Source organism: Stegodyphus dumicola, chromosome X1 (genome assembly GCF_044657685.1).
Source record: "Stegodyphus dumicola isolate Sdum_Otavi_A_Nest chromosome X1, ASM4465768v1".
In the NCBI taxonomy this organism is placed as follows: domain Eukaryota; kingdom Metazoa; phylum Arthropoda; class Arachnida; order Araneae; family Eresidae; genus Stegodyphus; species Stegodyphus dumicola.
In genome coordinates, this window is record NC_140780.1 from 110,080,289 (window position 1) to 110,098,077 (window position 17,789).

At 30.8% G+C, this 17,789-nt stretch overlaps 1 protein-coding gene across 3 annotated transcripts in view; it reads right to left on the reverse strand.

Moving 5' to 3' along the window:
• The window catches only part of LOC118197634 (homeobox protein Dlx6a-like), a 99,575-nt gene that overhangs the window by 46,534 nt on the left and 35,252 nt on the right, over window positions 1-17,789 (reverse strand). For all 3 annotated transcript variants that reach the window (XM_085807637.1, XM_085807635.1, XM_085807636.1), the window contains one exon: window positions 15,867-16,048. In XM_085807637.1, the coding sequence (XP_085663763.1) occupies window positions 15,867-16,048 (182 nt within the window). The remainder of the gene's footprint in view (window positions 1-15,866; window positions 16,049-17,789) is intronic.

The following is a 17,789-nucleotide window of genomic DNA, read 5'->3' on the forward strand; positions in this document are numbered from 1 at the left end:
TGAAAGCCCCAATAGTCCAGTGCGGAGGAGTCATGCATGCTGTGACTTTAGTCCGAACCCCATTTCCGGCAGCACTCTGCTTTGTCGGTATCATTAATTAACTAACCGTTATCTTATCTAAAAATATTCGTGAGAAATAGTGTTAAAGTTACAATACAACTCCGTAAAAACTCCGTAAAAAAAGCGTATAATACAAAAATTTCATTCAAAATTAAATTTTTCATTATTATTATTATTATTATTTTTTTTAATTTACTGCAATTTTCTGTTACTTCATTTACAACTAATGGGATGGTATTTTTCGTCAAATCATTCAAAATGTGAATTGTTTCAACATCGAGCGCTTTAGATAAATGTTGAATTAACACAGTTCAGTAGCATCTACAAGAATTTCTTTATCTTTCTCTGATCCTGCTATAAAAGAGAACATTTAGGCATGGCTCAAACAGCATAGCAGTCTGTTGAAGGTGTATCAAAACATAATTTCTGAATGCATCTTCTTGTGAAGATGTATCTTTCACAGTTCTGAGTTATAAAAAAATTACAATAGTACTTACTCAATGAACGACGCGAAAATTACGTGACTGAAACAGTCATAAAAAGTTATTTTCATTTTTTGATTTTCATTTTCCCCTCAAAAATACTTTTCATAAACATTCTTTTCAAATAATTTTAAAAGAACAAATAATGCGACTGAAACGAGAGCTATCAGTAGCAGAACTCGAATTGAAGGACCTTCATCAACATTAACCATGCCACCACTCTTGTTTCCGATAGCAAGTGGCAATTAAATAATAGTATATATGTTACTCAGAACTTAAAGTTCAGTTTTCTTGTTTGTTTCTTAAAGGAGTGCAAAGCACCTTCACAAATGTATCCACTTAAATGCTTTCTATAATTATGCAAGTTTGGGCCAATCTATTAATTCAAGGTCGTGCCCTGTCTTATTAAAAGTTTTTACCATATACGAAAATTACCAAAAGAGAGCTGCCGGTAGTGAGGTTCGAAGAGTTTACTCGAATGTACGGTATACTGTGAGAGGGCAGCAAAAAATACTAACGTAAATTTCAGGTATTTGTATCACGGTAAGTATAATAAATGAACTCCAATGAAAATAATAAATGAACTCCTATAAATTTATCAGTTGCTTAACTGGATGATCATTTATGAAAGTATAGCATATACAAATATATTCATATATGCAGAAAGAAACTGCAAAAATATTTCCTATTACTGCCCATTTACGCTGCATAGTGCAAATACCAAAGTATATGGCTTCATATTTTGCAATAATTTGAAGTTTTTATACTTTTTGTTACATACACAAAGAAAAGACTAGGCGCTGCTATTATCTTGAAATTTTACATTTTCTGCACTAATGTTAAATAAAAGCAAGTAATATACTTTTGTTCACTATATGTGCTTCAAATTCTGTTAAAGCTGATGTCTTCGTAAGCAATATTATGTTTTCAGTCGAAAGAAGAGTGAAGTATAACAAAAGAAGTATAACTATCGATCGCTAGTTTTGTATTTTGAAGTGGATAACTGACAACTTCGTTATTAGTTTAACGTAATTCTTAATTTCCCTAATTTAAATCAGAAGAGTTTGCGAGAACTTGTTCAGGAACAAGCAAATACAGCTAACCATTTTTACAAATTTTTCTCCAAGATTCTATTAAAAGAAGTTAATGTTCGTGTATGATTTTTAATGCTTAGCTCCAGTTTGAAAAGTGTTATAAATTATTTGAGAACTGATTTGAGTGACAATCTTTAAATATGTATTTGCCCTCTCTTTGTAATAACAATTTAAATGCATAGAAAGAGAGCTGAAACTTTGCATCATAAATTCATATATCAAAATATAACCGGAAGGGTAAAATTCAAATGATGTTTTATCTCTTAATAATCATAATGAAGTGGAAAGTAGATATTAATCATTTTGAGCATGACAACGAAAACTGAAATGAACTAATGTCAGTTTTAGTTTACACTTAATGGCTTTCAACAATCGCATATTTAGTAATACTAACGCTATACCACATTTAGTGAATAATATCACGTGCATTACTTCTGGGAATCCCCGATGGTTACTTGTAAAAAAGTAATTTATAATTTTTGACCTAAAGTTAATCTTGCAGCTCATTTAAAATTTTTAATTATTTTCTGTTAATTCCTTTTAAGTATTTTCGGTTTTATATGATGAATTTTCATTATCAATGTCTTCAATATGTACATTATAGGTTCCCCATGTGAAGTAATTGAAATTGCAGAAAGTAATTTAATCTATCTATGCATAGTGCCATTAGAGATGTCTTCAGGCAAATAATTCTGACCTTCAATTTATCCCGATTTATTAGCATTACTGTTAACCGCGAGTTGATAATACATATGACAGGAGAACTGAGCCATTCAGAAATAAATTGTTAATATTTTAATAATTTTCGTTGCCAACAAAAGAATATTTTTAAAAAGATTAGGTATTTTGTATGTATTTAAACTATAAACATAGTCAATAAAAAAACTTGACTAACTCAATACTTTACCTATCTCGGTTATGAAATTATTTTGACTCAGTGTTCATCTGCACGCACCTCAGCAATGCATTTCTATACATAATTTCGCGTAATAGTCTTTGTTAAAACGCTTCTGTATTTCTTTACACATAATATTCCTGAATTAGTCAATGTTTCATGGAAAAAAGGAAAAACTTTATAGTAAATTACGAAATTAATTGTCCTTTATCTAAAAGGAATGGGAATTAGTTAATGCTTATAAGTTTTTAACTTGCTCAATATCATTTGCGTTCGACTATCAGTCGTTTGAAAACAATGATCTTAAGTTTCAAAATATTGCTTTTTTATGAAATACTGAAAATACCGGAATTAGATTAAATAATCTTTTTTTTTTTTTTACTGCCTTGAATGAAGTAAAAGAAGAATTGCAATACCGAAAAATTTTGGCTATCATATTTCAGCGGAAATATCTATTTCGACCGTTCGCGAAACCATTTGAACGATTCTTTTGCGTGACTTCTGTACGTACAGAGAGAATAAAGGACTCTTTTTTTTTTTCCCAAAACGCATTGTAAAGTGAATTTAAAATGGATTCGAAAGGGACTTTTTTGTGTACGAACGTACTTATATATGTATGTATGTATCTCGCATAACTCAAAAACGATTTGCCGTAGAACGCTGTAATTTTGTATATGGGATTTCTATAATATCTAGTTGTGAATTATTTTTCATTTCGCTTCATCTTATTTTTCGTTTATTGCAATCAGCAGTGATTAACGGTCACCCCCTTCCCTGCTTAAAAGTCCTTATCCGGACTTTATTTTCGCAACCGTTAGTGGTAATCATGAACTTCTAACTACAGATGCGTTTTAAATTATGAAAATACTCATGTTTGGAAATGTCACATTTAAAAAAAATTAAGTTTCGACAAATCACGAAATCTAACTTTAAATGCGATCTCCAGGTTTCTGTACTTATATTTCGGAAAGTTTTATACTCGTTATTTGAAAAAATAAAATTATAAAAAGTTTGACTCCCATACGACAAAAATTTACCAAGATATTTAATTTCAAAATTTACAGTTTTTGATGTCATTTTCAACTTATCCTGAAAGACGGGTAAGTTAGAATAAATGGAAATAAGTTAAATGAAGCGCACCAAAAAATGCGCATAATTTAATAGAACGTACAAGAAAGTCATGTGGTGTCCACGTCATATTTTTTTTTTTTTTCAAATAAATGAATATATTTCGAATCTGAAAATTTTGGATTGAGATATAACACCTTGAAGGTAAGTTAAAAATTAAAACTTTTAAACATTAAAAAATAAAAAACTATACTAATATTTCGCTTATTCCCTTAAGTAAGAATATAGTACAATATTGCTAGATCGTAAAAATAAATCTTTACAGTATTAAATAAAATAAAATCAGGAAAAATTTAAATTTTAAAGCTCCGACGTTTGTTTCTGCTTTTCTTTTTGATCGTAAAATAATATAAGCAGGAAAATATTAAAATGTTATAAAAAGTGTAAAGTTTTTATTTTACATACAGTTTTCCCACCAATCTAGATTTAGGAGTGGTTCGACTATTTTTTCCAAAAGAAATAATAGAAATCATGAGATTTCCTGCTTGCTTATATAGCTTAGTACTTCATTTACAGCAGTTAAATCCAGTTTCCCGAAACGTTGTACCAAGTTATGACGGATGAGCAATGTTAGTTGTTATTTTTTCTCTAATGTGATACTTTCTGCCCTCACCGGTGCTTCTGCAGCCAAAAAAGAAAAGAAAAACTTTTTAGCTCCTCTATTGATTATTTATTACTGAATATAAATTATCTTTAAGCAGCTTAATTTTGACGTGCAAGAGTATATGAAGTTTACTCACAAAAGCTCAAATTTCTGACAGATCAATTTTCGTCTAAATGCCTAATCTAAATTTAAAGTACACTCAAGAATTTATCTTTTGATTTAACCAGTATATGATTAAAGGAAAGGAAAGTTAAAGATTTTGCCAATGACAATGGCATTCTACTAGAACAAGTGCTCTTTTGCGTTGTATTCCATAAAAATGCACATAGATTGAGCCGCCTTTCTGTAAAGTTGGTTTCTTGATTGAACTTCTCCATGTTCAATATCATGACTGGAAGATTATTCTTAGTACTGGCTTTAAAGCCTTCTTTCTAGAGAAGTTAGATAAGTCATCTCCATCTGTGTGGATAACAAACTTTTAAATAATAAAATGGAATAATTTAGATAAATAATTAAAATCTTTCGAAGAATACTTTTCAGCATTTTCATCATACAAATTTGTTTTGCAGTTAATTTATTTTTATTTATTTACAATATTTTTAACCGCAGTTATTTTAGCTCGGCTACTTTTTGTATAATTCATTTGTATATTTCTGCTGGTCGTATTATCTGTCACTGGATGACTGTTTCTAACATCGTTTTCGAAATGTCCGAATGCAGTTTTAAATCATTTCTTGTCTAAGAGCACTGAAAGGAGTTACTGCTCTAGTTCCTGAATTAATATTTATGTACCATTCCTAGTACCTAACCTCAAATATTAAATATTTAATATTAAATTCAAAATTATCAACCTTATTTCAAATATTCAGAAACACTGAGAAACGAATATTACATAAAGCACGAAAAAAAAAGGAAAACCTAGCCAAGTCTGATGGACTTTTGCGTAATTTCATTTAGTTAAACTAATAATGAAAAGGCCGTAAGCATATTCTTGCCATATTTCCTCTAGCATATCTTTTATAATTGTCTCTGTAATAAGAACAATGCGAATTTTGAGGTCATGTAAATTGTGGATAAATTCAGCAAAGAACAATGTAACATCTTTCTAAAAAAGAACAAGTCGAAAGATGTACCATGATGTGGTGCCGTAGAAAATTTATTATGAAATAATTTAGTGCAATTTAAGGCAGGGCCATTTTTATATGTTATTGAATTTGACATTTCAGAATCTTATCGAACAAAATCTTAGCGCATCCATATAGGAAAATTTGGAGCAAAAGTAATTTTTAATATTTCTACCATATCCTATTTAGCTATTATTTAAGCTCTTTTCGGGTTTTTTAAATAAACTTTTTATGACGGTTTTTGTAATACGTTTAACTTCTATTCACAATGCCTCATACATTACGGAATCAGTATTTTAAAGATGTATATATATGTATTTTTCACTATAATTATATATATATATATATGAGAAGAGAAATTGTAGTTTGCTCGCTAAAATGTTACCAGGAACTGTGGCTCCAAGAAAAAGTTCAACACAGTTTTTAAAAAACAATGACATTGAATGAGGTGAAATATTAGGCTACATGCGAAATAAAATGTAAATTATAAAACACAGTAAAATACTAATCGTTAGAAACAAGTTAAAGGCAAAAAAAAAAAAAAAAAAAAAAAAAAAAAAACAGTAAAAAACCAATCGATAGAACAAATTAAAAACAATTTATATATATATATATTGTATTGTGTTGAATTATTGAATTTTTGGTATTGTGTTGAATTATTGAATTTTTGGTATTGTGTGTGCCAATATTCACTTTATGACTGCATTAAACGTTTGCTTACCACACAGCTTAAGACTAGAATTTTAATAATTTCAAATTTTTTCTGTATTAAAGGAAGAAAAAATGCAATTGTTTGGCAAAAGAAGCCATGCAATAAACTTGTAAATATATTTATCGGAAACTGTTGCAAAACATATTATGTTTAGCAGTATTTCAGAACCAATCTACGCAATTAAAATTTCTGTAAATAATTTTCATGTTAAATCTGTATTATAACGGAAAAATTCGAAAATCGTGAATACGAATGTTTCCTTTTTATAGAGGTACTACATGTCCACTAACCATATTAAGTATTTCTTTATTCAATTTTAAAAGTTTTAATTGTTATTTTATGATAATTAAATTACGAAAAATAATGCATTAATTAATATATCAATTATACTTAAATAGTAAGGATTAATTACTATTATACTAAGGATTGATTAATATTTTTCCTAGAACTCTGTATGTTATAGGAACATAAAAATGTCTTTTAACAAAAATTACTTAAGTTTAAAATCAAAATTATGTATTAAATCGTTTCTGCATAAAAATTTAACAAATTATGTTATCAGTTTTTACATTTATTGACCTTCATGAGAAATCCATTTAATTGTTGAAGTCGCAGGCCTCTTTTACAGCGAACAAATAAGGAATTTTTCTCTTTCCTTATGCCTTTGATGGTGTAATTAGAAGCATGCCCGGGTTGCAGAAGTTAGCTTTCGGAAATAAATTTGGGTCTTATATAATTCTGTAAACATTTGCAATTTTTAAGCTAATAGTAAGTAGTTGCTGATGAACATGTAACGATCGTAAAATTTTATTTAAACTCCGACGTTAAATATTTTAAATATATATCCTAAAAATATGAGATACAATTGCAGCATATTTAATCAAAAATCTTTTTTTTTAATGTTTGATTTCGAAATTCAAATAAAGTTTAGTGCTTAAAAATTAACAAAGTGATTTATAACTTTTTTTCCGAAATACTTCTGATTTAATTTTTCATAATATACATATACATCCCAATTGAAGAAAAATCAGTTGATCTATCTCTCCTTATATCTCTCACTATCCGGAATGAAAAGCATACATTTATTACATCTGTATGTTTGAATGTCCTCGCTGAGTGGATTTCATAAGAAGTACCATTTTGGCAAAACTATTTATATTACTAGCATAGAAAAATTCTAAATTTGCTTTCAATGTTCCCACTCCAAACTATTTTAAATTCGATTTTCACTCGTTTTGCGCGAAGGTTTAAACAAATTAGCTCATTTTATATACTGTTTGACAACTGCTAATTTTGGGATTATTAGTGGCCTATTAGTGGATTAGACCGCTAAGCAATCTTAGATCGCCAAGAGCTCACAGTTTTTTTTTTTTTTTTTTTTTTTTTTTTTTTGTATGTAAGATAAATAAATGTGAGCCAGTTCTCTTTAAAAAAATAATAAATAAAAACCTCTACGAGAGTATTTTTCTTCTCTTAGACGTACTTTGCTTCCATTAATTAGCCAAGTATTAATTTTGTGTAGTGGTAGTTAAATATTTATAACACATAACATTTTGCGTAAATGACATGACTGCACTTATTCCATTAATGCAAAGGTTTTAATAAATAGGAAGATTCAAGAGGAATCAATACTTTTCTTTACGAAGTAAAGAAACTGATAACGTTTTCTTTATACAGGCTTTTGGCAATACTCAGTTAAATATCTTTCTTATAAATCAGTGCGCTTAGAATGAATAAATCCAAAAAAGAGGTTATAAAAGCATGCATTTCCTCTATAAAAATACATGTCCATTAGTAGCAAGATACTGTTAAAAAAGCGCAATATTTATAAACTTATAGGGTTATAAGAACAATCTTGAGGCTTATCAAAACAAGGTAATTAAAAAAAACACCAGTTTTGCTTGTTAAAAGTGAACATAGTTAGAAAATTTTGATCTCAAGCATATGGTGAAACAAAGCTTTTTTCAATTGTGTTCTAGATCAGAAGCATCAATCACATAATTTCGCGTTTTTAAAAATACTCCTCACAAATAGATATCAGAAAATTGTGGTGTTAGTGACTCTTTAAAGAATTCAGCTGATAATGTAGTTTCAGTTCTTTCTCTACTATAAATCTGGGCGTACACTGCTCGAAAATTGAAATCCCTCACTGCATCGTAGTTTGACTTATATTAATTATCCTTGTCTTAATGTCAATTCCATCTGTCTTTCGTGCCAATCATTTGCTGTGATGTCTACCTGTCGCGACACCGTCCGCTGCATCAACCTTTCAGCTTTTGCCCTTCAATCTGCCTAATTGCACGACTAACATGGGCAAGGGGTAATTAGTCTTTTTATAGGTTACGCTTAATTAAGTCTACTTTCCATCTTCATTTCAAATGGAGTCTGTCGTTTTTGATTCTCCAAAGTTGCTCCAACGCACAATAGAATGAACTTCCTGGAAAAATGAATTAAGTCAGTTGATAATTTCTCCGTATATATTGTGTGACTGGGAAACACACAAAGGAATGCATATCTTATTCCGAACCATCGTTCTTCCAGATTTTCATGTTCCGTTTCTTATATTGGACCTGTTTATAACTTAAACCATAAGCAGCGAATTTGATCTGCTCTTAATCTCGCTTTATTCCGTAAAAGAAAAGCATTAATCTTATTCAAATATATGGTCTAACTATTAATATTCATGATAATTATTTTTTTTTCGCATTGGCTAACTTATGCCAAGCTTAAAGAGAAAAGCAATTTTCCCCCCAACTGCTCTAATTTATGGTAATATTTAAATCCTCTTTAAGCTTGTTGAAACTTTCTTAAGGCATGTCCGTTTTCCATAACAGTATATGTGTATTAATACATAGACCCGTTAACGAAGATTAGAACCGGCAATTTTATTAATTTTTTTCTCAGAATCTCTATGAAAATTTGACTGCAATTTTATTAACGGTGGCCCGCGTAGTTTCAGTGGTATCCTGTATTACAGTGAATTATCACACATGCACGCAATATGAAAATGAAAACTGATTATTTGATATATTTTTCGAAAAAGAAAAAATTGCTCTACTGAGCATTTCAAGTTGACCGCGAAAAATACGCAAGTGTGACCAGCTGGTAGTCAGCGAATGCTGTTTGGGACAAACCAAGGGGAGCGTGTTTCCGGAGCTGTATCTGAAATTTCCGCTTTTGCTGGTCCTCTATGGTTGTGCAACGGTTGTTGCAAGTGAGACAGCTGCCATCCACGGGTGATATGCACGATATCATTTTTGGACACAAAGTGGCCATTCTACAGTTCCATTTGTATTATTTAGTACCGCTTTCTATCTCTGCTTGATTTTTTTATCTTCATTCCTCCCCCTCTCTTCTCTTTCTGTTCGGATTGCTCTTGGGAGCAGTCACGCTCGAAATAATAGCGTGCGTTTCTGAGCAGCGCTCTTATAAAAGAAAAAAATTGTTCATTTGAATCCATTTAACACTTACCCAAGATAAACAAAATCAACGCTTCAATTGCATTTGGAAAATATTTATGTAATTTACATTATAATTAGTACAAATTTATAATTTGCAAATGTAGAAGAATATGAATAATAGACAAAGATTAAAAAAAAAGGAAACAAAGAAAAGGAAAAGAAACTTGGAATTTGGGGCTGAATATATATGAAATTCTGAGGAACAGGGCACACATATACATATATAAACGTCTTGTTTCTGAGAATTTTTTTTTTTCAGTGGAATTAATTACATCTATTAGTGTTAGATTCGTATCTTGAAATAAGAAATATTTTTCTCTAAAAACAACGCGTGTGAAATTAGTATTTCTTAATTTGTAACTGCATTTTAAATGACAAAGATGCAATATTATAACATTTTCCCCTTGTCACATAAAATTCTGTAATATGTAAAAATAGCGCAATAGTGTCAACAGATGTGCTCGTCTTCGTGTATTGACTCAAGAATTTTCTCCACTTGCACCTTATTGCGAAGTCTCTTCAGTTACTTAAAATTGGAAAAATGAAGCTCTAGGGGGATTTTACTTAAAACGGATAGTAAAGGGATTTATGTACTGTTTAATAAAGATAAATGATCGAATTAAACTTTTCTTGCTTAAGAAATTCTGCTGTTACAGCAACATTTAACGCATGCTAGCCTGAACAATAAGGAGTTGAAAAATTCGATTTTTACCTGACGTTATGTTTAAATAAAAAGGCTCAGTGCATTTCAGGAGATAAATGACGCATTTTTCCTACTTCAAATCAGTTCCGAGTAGGCTCATTAGTTCACTGGTTTTTAAACAAATAATACATAACGCTTAGGATCATGTGGCAGACAGAAGTAAAAACAAATTTATTAGCTTTTCTCTTATTTAATTTCTATTATTTTACTCAAAATATTTTTCTCAAAAAATACTAATTGTGTGTGTGTGTGTGTGTGTGTTTTTTTTTTTTTCTGTTGTTTTGTTTATTTAATGCGACTGAATTAATACACGAAATAATTTTCTTTCGTAAAAGTAAAATTGCCTTGTTTATCCTTGGGTTCATTCATGTTCAAGACCTTGATTTGAAATCAATTCCCAAATTATTATTTTCTCAGTTATAAGCTGTGTAAACTCATAAATGTCAGACAAGTATCATATCAAACAGATATATAGCAAAGAGGCATTCATTACGAAAACGCTGCTTATATTTATTAAAGTATTACGGAGATGTTATTTGTTAAAGTATATACTTAAGCGTTTAAATGTGTTGAAATTTCACCATAGTTTCATACTTCACCACCACTACCATTTACAAACGAATTTTTAACATCCTTTTACCTTTTACAAGCAACGAATCTTTTTTTTTTTTTTTTTTTGCCTTTCTCATTCACCTTACGGGACATAATCAAATTTTCTTCCGTATTACTTTTCGTATTTTTGTTATTCTTACGGTGCGCTAAGATGTATAAACACTGTTCTTTTGATTCGCAAAGACATACAGCGTCGTTAACTGATCTTTGGGCTAAGTTTTTGCTTCAATCAGCAAAACTGACCGCTTGAAACGCAACCCAGAATTCGAATGAAACCTCTTCCGATTTACGATCAAGATCTGTGGGTTATAAATATTCGCACGTGTAGGGAGTATAAAAGAACTTTTCTTGCTTCTGCAGCTGTTGAACACGGATGTTTCGCGTCCTCAATCCAAGTAGCTCAGATCTATTTCGATTTTGCATGTTTCTCTTTCTGCTACTTTTGCATAAAGAACGCTGCAGGGACTACCTTTTGTATAAAGTTTGATTTAGAGATTTTCTGAAGTTTATACTTTGTTATAGAGATTTAGATTATTTAGTTTTTACCTGTTCCCCATTTCCATGCGAGACAAGCAAAGAACACCCCTTGCGGAGAGAACAAAGGTACTCCAAAGACAGACGGACAATCTATCACCTGCTCTTCCACAGGTTTTGTGCCTTCCCCCTTTTTCCTTCCACGGAGTGTGGCCCCTCCTTTTTTTTATTTATTTTTTCCTTCTATCTTTTAGTTTCGGTCCGTCCCTGTCCCGTAGCCGAAAGCGGCCGGCCAAAAAGTTGTAATTCCCCTCATTTTTCACCCCCTCTCCATCAAACCTCCCAGTGTTGCTCGTTCACTCGGTTTGGAGCCAAGTTTGAAACATTTTCAGGGGTTATTCATAAAGTGCATATATTATTCCTAGAGCCTGCTAATCAAAGCCTTGCGTATGTTTGTTGATGGTTCCTAATAAGAAACATAGGAAAAACCATTCATATATATTCCAGCTATATATGCAGAGCAACGATCTGAACGTGTTAAGTAATTTAGCTCCATTTTGTTTTTAAGCTATATTCACATATAAAAGGCGTATTCTATTACGACATTGTAAAACTGCTTAACGCACAGATTATGCAATCAGTGTATTCAGTTGCTCTTATGCTTCATAATATGACATATATTTTTATGACTTTGGACTCCCTGACACAAAGAAAGAAACACCAAGGCTTTCTTTTCCGTATTTAAATTTTCTCAGACAGTATATAAGAAAAAAGATGTTTTTTCCCGATAAAATCGAAATAAGGCAACACTGAAGATTATTATTTGAAACTCTAATAAATGGATTAAAAGAATTTAGATATTTTCAAACTAAACTCAATTACGAATTTGGGTTTATGATTGAAAATTATTTACTTTAAATTGTAAAATTGGTATTGAATGTAGTATGCAATTATAAAGAAAGAAACAGTCTAATAAAACCCACGAGGCAGTTTGGAATAAAAGTTACTGCTTTCGTAATAATAAATTTGTAAAAACTGTTACTTCCAGTTAAACGATTTAAATAAAACTGAACTTGTACCTGGAATGTAGTTAGGAATCTTATGTTTGAAATTTACTGTTAAATTTGTATGAATCTCACTCTTACTAATATTCTGATATATTTATATACTCCCACATAAAATATGTGAATGTCACATGAGTATATGCTTATATATACATTTATATGTGTGTAGAAATACCTGCAGCAAGAAACTAATTGGTTAAAAAACGCATTTCGTCCAAAGTCAGGCATATTTCTTTCATATTGTAATAATGTTCTGTAGTTAAATGTCAATCATCCCATTTCAGGTTTTCATTAGATTACGTCTTCTTTTATTCATTTGGATAGGGATTATTATTACTGTATAAGTGTCTGAGAATTCTGTGTAATCATCTGATAGTCAATTAAGAGATGAAAGGAATTTTAACATTTTACAAGTAAAGTCTAAATAACGGTGAAAGTACTGGTATTATAATTAAAATGCTTTTGGGGAAATACGCCCAATTCGCTCGGAGTTTTTAGAATAGTATTATCTACCACATTTTAATTATCCAAAATTTTACACAGATATTTGGATGCATAGATTAGAATAATTAACATTCCGCTAGTAAATGTAATCCTTTACAGAAAGAAAAGAAAGTCCATCAGGCGCCTGTGAATTTGCTTATAATCGTAACAAATTTCATTCATTCAAGTGCGATTATCTTAGTGAGGATTGCTTTAAATACCTTCAGAAGGTAATTTTTTTTTTGAAAATTTCATTGAATTAAAAAATTTAAAGGAGTACTTGGTTGTATTTTAGCTAACGACGTTTTTAATTTAATTTAATGTCGACTTATACTGTCAAAGTTTTGACTCAAAAAAGTGAATGAAATTCTGTCTGAATGCAATTTGGATAGGATCCCTCAGCAGAACCCCGGGGTTTTATGGTAGACCCCTCTCGGAACAGTTTACAGAACCCTGGAGAGACTAGTGGTTGTGGCACGCGCTCCCTTGACAAAGATATCCTCTAGAGAACTTCTTTCAGAAATTTAACAGGGATATGTTGTCTTCAATGCTATTTAGAAAAAAGATAAAGTGTAGCGATTTTTAGCCGCAGTTGGGTGTCTGAATTTAGTGATGAAGTGGTTTGGATAACGAATGCTATAAGCTATAAAAAGAATAGAAACAAAAACTTCATGCTCATTTACTTTTTGCTGAGCCCTTAACGATTGTAAAATGAATTATTTAAAAGGATAGGGGAAAGAAGTTGATAAAAGTATGCATCATAAAGATTTAGGATCTTGTTTCGTTTTTACCGTGCAAAATTTAGTAGTTTTTCAGTGGCATATTTTCTCATTAATTTCGCTTTAAAATCTGGCTGACCTACATTTTGATTGCGTATATCGTGAGTAATATGTTTGAAAGTCTATAATGTGTCTCAGAGTTTCAAATACTATATTTCTCTTGGATTTTACTCACTTTTTCTAAATTCTAAATCTTTTTAGATAAAGCAAATGAAAATGGCCCCGAGTGCAGAAGCGAATACTATGAGCGGCCTTGGTAGTTGAGCGTGCTAGACAACAGTCGAGTAAAGGTACGAAAAGGAATAAGTTGTTTCTCTTTTTCTGAGAACAGGTTGAGTAAGACTCAACTTGCGTAACGGCCTGTGGAGGCTGCGAAGCATTGGACCGCATCGGAAAGGGGGTTGACATTTCACGTGTTGCTTCATCCCCAATATTCTCCAGAAAGCTATTCAAATTTTTTAAATTTGTTTTAAGAGTCTTCCTCGGTATCTCGAATTTATGTTTCTGAAAAGTAAGAATGTTCCAGCCTTATAATTCTTCTATATATTATGATAAATCTCATTCGTGAGAATAGTTTAATGAATGAAGTTAGTCTCTGTTCGCAGAAACTGTTACTTTTCTGGAGAGCTAACGTTTCCGTTTCTTACTATTATAAGAAGCTTGTACTTTCAACTTCTTTAGACTACTGGTTTTGTTTAATTACAATGATTTCCAAAGTCAATTACTATTTATTCCTTTTAGTTTTACTTTTACATACCAAATACTGAGATATTTTTACTTAATTTATCTTGTTAATTGCAAGTCTTTGGAATTTAGTACGACTACGGGATAAGCAGCTGACATTGTAACTGAAATTCAGTAGCAGAAGGTATTTGAAATAGCCTTTACTTCAGTGTTACTTTAAAAAACGTGTTTTGAAGTTATGTATTGCATACTCAAAAAAAGGGAAATAATGCATTAGGTAATGTTATTTTTGAAAACGATATTGATTACTCTAATGTAAAATATTTCGAAGCAAGATAATTAAAAAAATCTGCACAAAAAATCCTAAGACATGATACATATATCATATATACTTCACAAATAAAGTAATTTTATAAAATTTTTATCTTAACTTCTATAAAATATTAAATAAAATTTTCATACCATTGAAAATACATGTAAACAAATTTATAATGATATAATTTAATTGATTTTAGGAAAGAAACATATAAAGCACAAATCAAACTAATCAGCATACTGTCAGTCTACACAAAAAGCATCATAATATTCAAACAAATCAGCAATTTCTGAGAATATTAACAGATATTTGTCTTACCATATTAGATCATTAACATAGCGTATGATTATCATCCTGTTTTCTCTCTCATCGGCTAAATAAGTAGATATTTACGTACCTTTCAGAAATTTTAAAGACCAATAGTCGCGGAAAATGACCTCTGAGACCATCAAACTTAAAATGGAAAACACTTACCATTGTTTTCCGGTTCAAGATATTCCCTGGGGTTTCTCTTAAAGTAATAAAATTGCGGCCATCTTTACAGAATTTTCCCTAAGAATTAACAACACTTTGCATTCATTCAGCTCAATGAAGGTAATGCTATATAACCAAATATGCAACACCCCAACTGTAAAACGCGATTCAAAGTTTATATTCCTTCATTATGCTGTCTATCTGCAGCGTATTGTAATTCACTAGGGAAAAATCCTGTAATTGTTGAATGTAACTCATGTTAATAAGACTCGAATTAAATTTAGAAACAGAAATAGTTTTGTGTTTTAGAAACAAAATGGGATTACTGTGATATAATTAAATACTAATTGCTTCGAGATTATTTAATAAATAAGTCCTAAGAAGTCACAAGCATAGCACATTAATCCTGAGCTTCTGCTATGGTATAAGGGAAGAGACAACATTTATTTTTATTTTATTGTATTTTGCTTTATTAATTTTAGAATTGCGGGAAGAAAATTTTGAAATCTGATAGTGAATTTAAATTCTGCCTATAGGTATATTACATTAAAAAATAGTGTGTGAAAGGAAAATGATTTCTTTCATCGACCGACTCGATGTCCTTATACATAAAAAAAGAAAAATTGCTGAACAGACTGATCGGTCAGTGAGAAAAAGAATTAACCTTTTGACCGCAATATTTGATTCCGCGACTCTTAAAGGGTGGGTCCGTCTTACCTGTGTTTGTGTGAGGCCTAAAGAGGCCGCAAGCTCAGCTCGCTCGGGCAAGGCGAGGTATTGGGTTCTTTGGAACCTCCTGTTCAACTGTTGCAGTTGGAGGCTAGAGTAAATTGTACGAGGCTTCCTCATCTTCTTCCCTTTACCGTTCACGCGCAACGTCTCTTCCAACTGAGATTTATCTGCAAGGAAAAGAACTTTCATTTAGCTAACATCCCAAACTAATGATAATAATAATAATAATAACAATTTGGTACAAGTTAAAAGCAACAAAACAAAAACTCTCATGAACATATTTATATGAAAATACACCAAAATTACTTTCTAGACTTGTATTATTTAAATTCACGTTTGATGTCTGAATAAAAAAACGCTAGGTCTTTTTTTTTTTTTTTTTTTTTTTTTTTTTTTTTTTTTTTCTTTTTTAAATTTATTAATGTTTGCAGCGATTCGAGCCTCTTCAGTATAAACACATTTCAAATTTTCGAATTATACCTGCGATTTTCAAGAGTAGCCAAAAGTAACCAATGCTCTTTAAATTCATGCAGATGTGGACTAACTTATAATAGTTTCTCAATCGAGGTACTTAAATTTAAACAATAATGCATGTGACATTTAAATATCAGCAATAGTATTCCTTGAACGTGTATCTTGAATATGAAGTTCTTGCTATCATCTTTTCATAACTATTATCTCTCAGGTTGTGATATTATAAAGTCTCCTTGCAACTTCTTATAATGAAATACCAATATACATGATTTGTTCTGCTTAACTTATTTTATTTCCCTTTCTAGTAGTCTACAGGATTTAAATTCATGTGAAGGGAATTACAGTTCTGATATGAAAGTATAAACAGCAGTTGACAGTTAGTTACATCAGAACCTCAATTAGATCCACGAAGGTGTTTAATGCGCTTTCAAAAATATAATACGAGAAATGCTTCCTCAGCATTGAAGATCATGCCATAATCTTGATTAAAGTCATTAGTAAAAAAGAGTTATACTTTTTCTTAATGCCAGGCTCTCTTTTAATCTTTATAATACCCCCACAAGCATAATTGTTTTTTAATTATGCTCAAAGAAAATAAAAACTTAAATGAAAATCATCTTTCCTGCATTTAAAGTAAAATTTAAGCATCTTATGCATCTGAGTTATATCCAAACTGGAAAATCCGAAATTTTATGGAATTACAATTACGTATTCTACATAATTAGAAAAAATTTGAAACTAGCAAAATGCAATCAGAATGCCATTCAGCAATTCAAATCAAGAAAATATCTTGCAATTATTTCACATCAACTGCGCTCAGAGCTACAATTTGGCTTTCTATCCTTAAGTATGACAAAGAATGTGAGGACGCTCGCGATATTTTGGCCATAATCATGGATATCCAAGCACAGTGGGTGTCTGTTGGATGAGCCAGAAGGAATAACAAAATGAATTTACTCAAGATGCTGGTTTTCTGTGTGCAAGAAGCCTTCAATGTTGTTGGAAGGCGTCCTAACTGATAACCGAATCACTCAAGTCAGCTGCAATAAAACAGACTATGGAAACAGGGCAAGATCGCATAAATGAGACTAACTGCCAAATTAAGAATTATTTTTATGTTAACTAAGATTTGCATTGCGATCAAAATACGATCTGAGTTCAGACTGCGATTATAGACGATCAAAATGTTGTCGTGTTCTATTGTCATTTTCAGAAGCAAGATTTCCTTGATTCTACTGTTTACTATTGCTTTTAAGTGTTACATATTTCAGTTCCTTAATAAAATTTCCAATTCTTGTCATACTTCTTTATCTGTATTTAGGTTTGCACTGTATAGAAAATCTAGATAAAGTACAAAATTCCTAAGTAAAATAAGTAATATTAAAGTAAAATGCACGTACTTCTTTATAAATGGATAGGCATTCCGCACAGTGT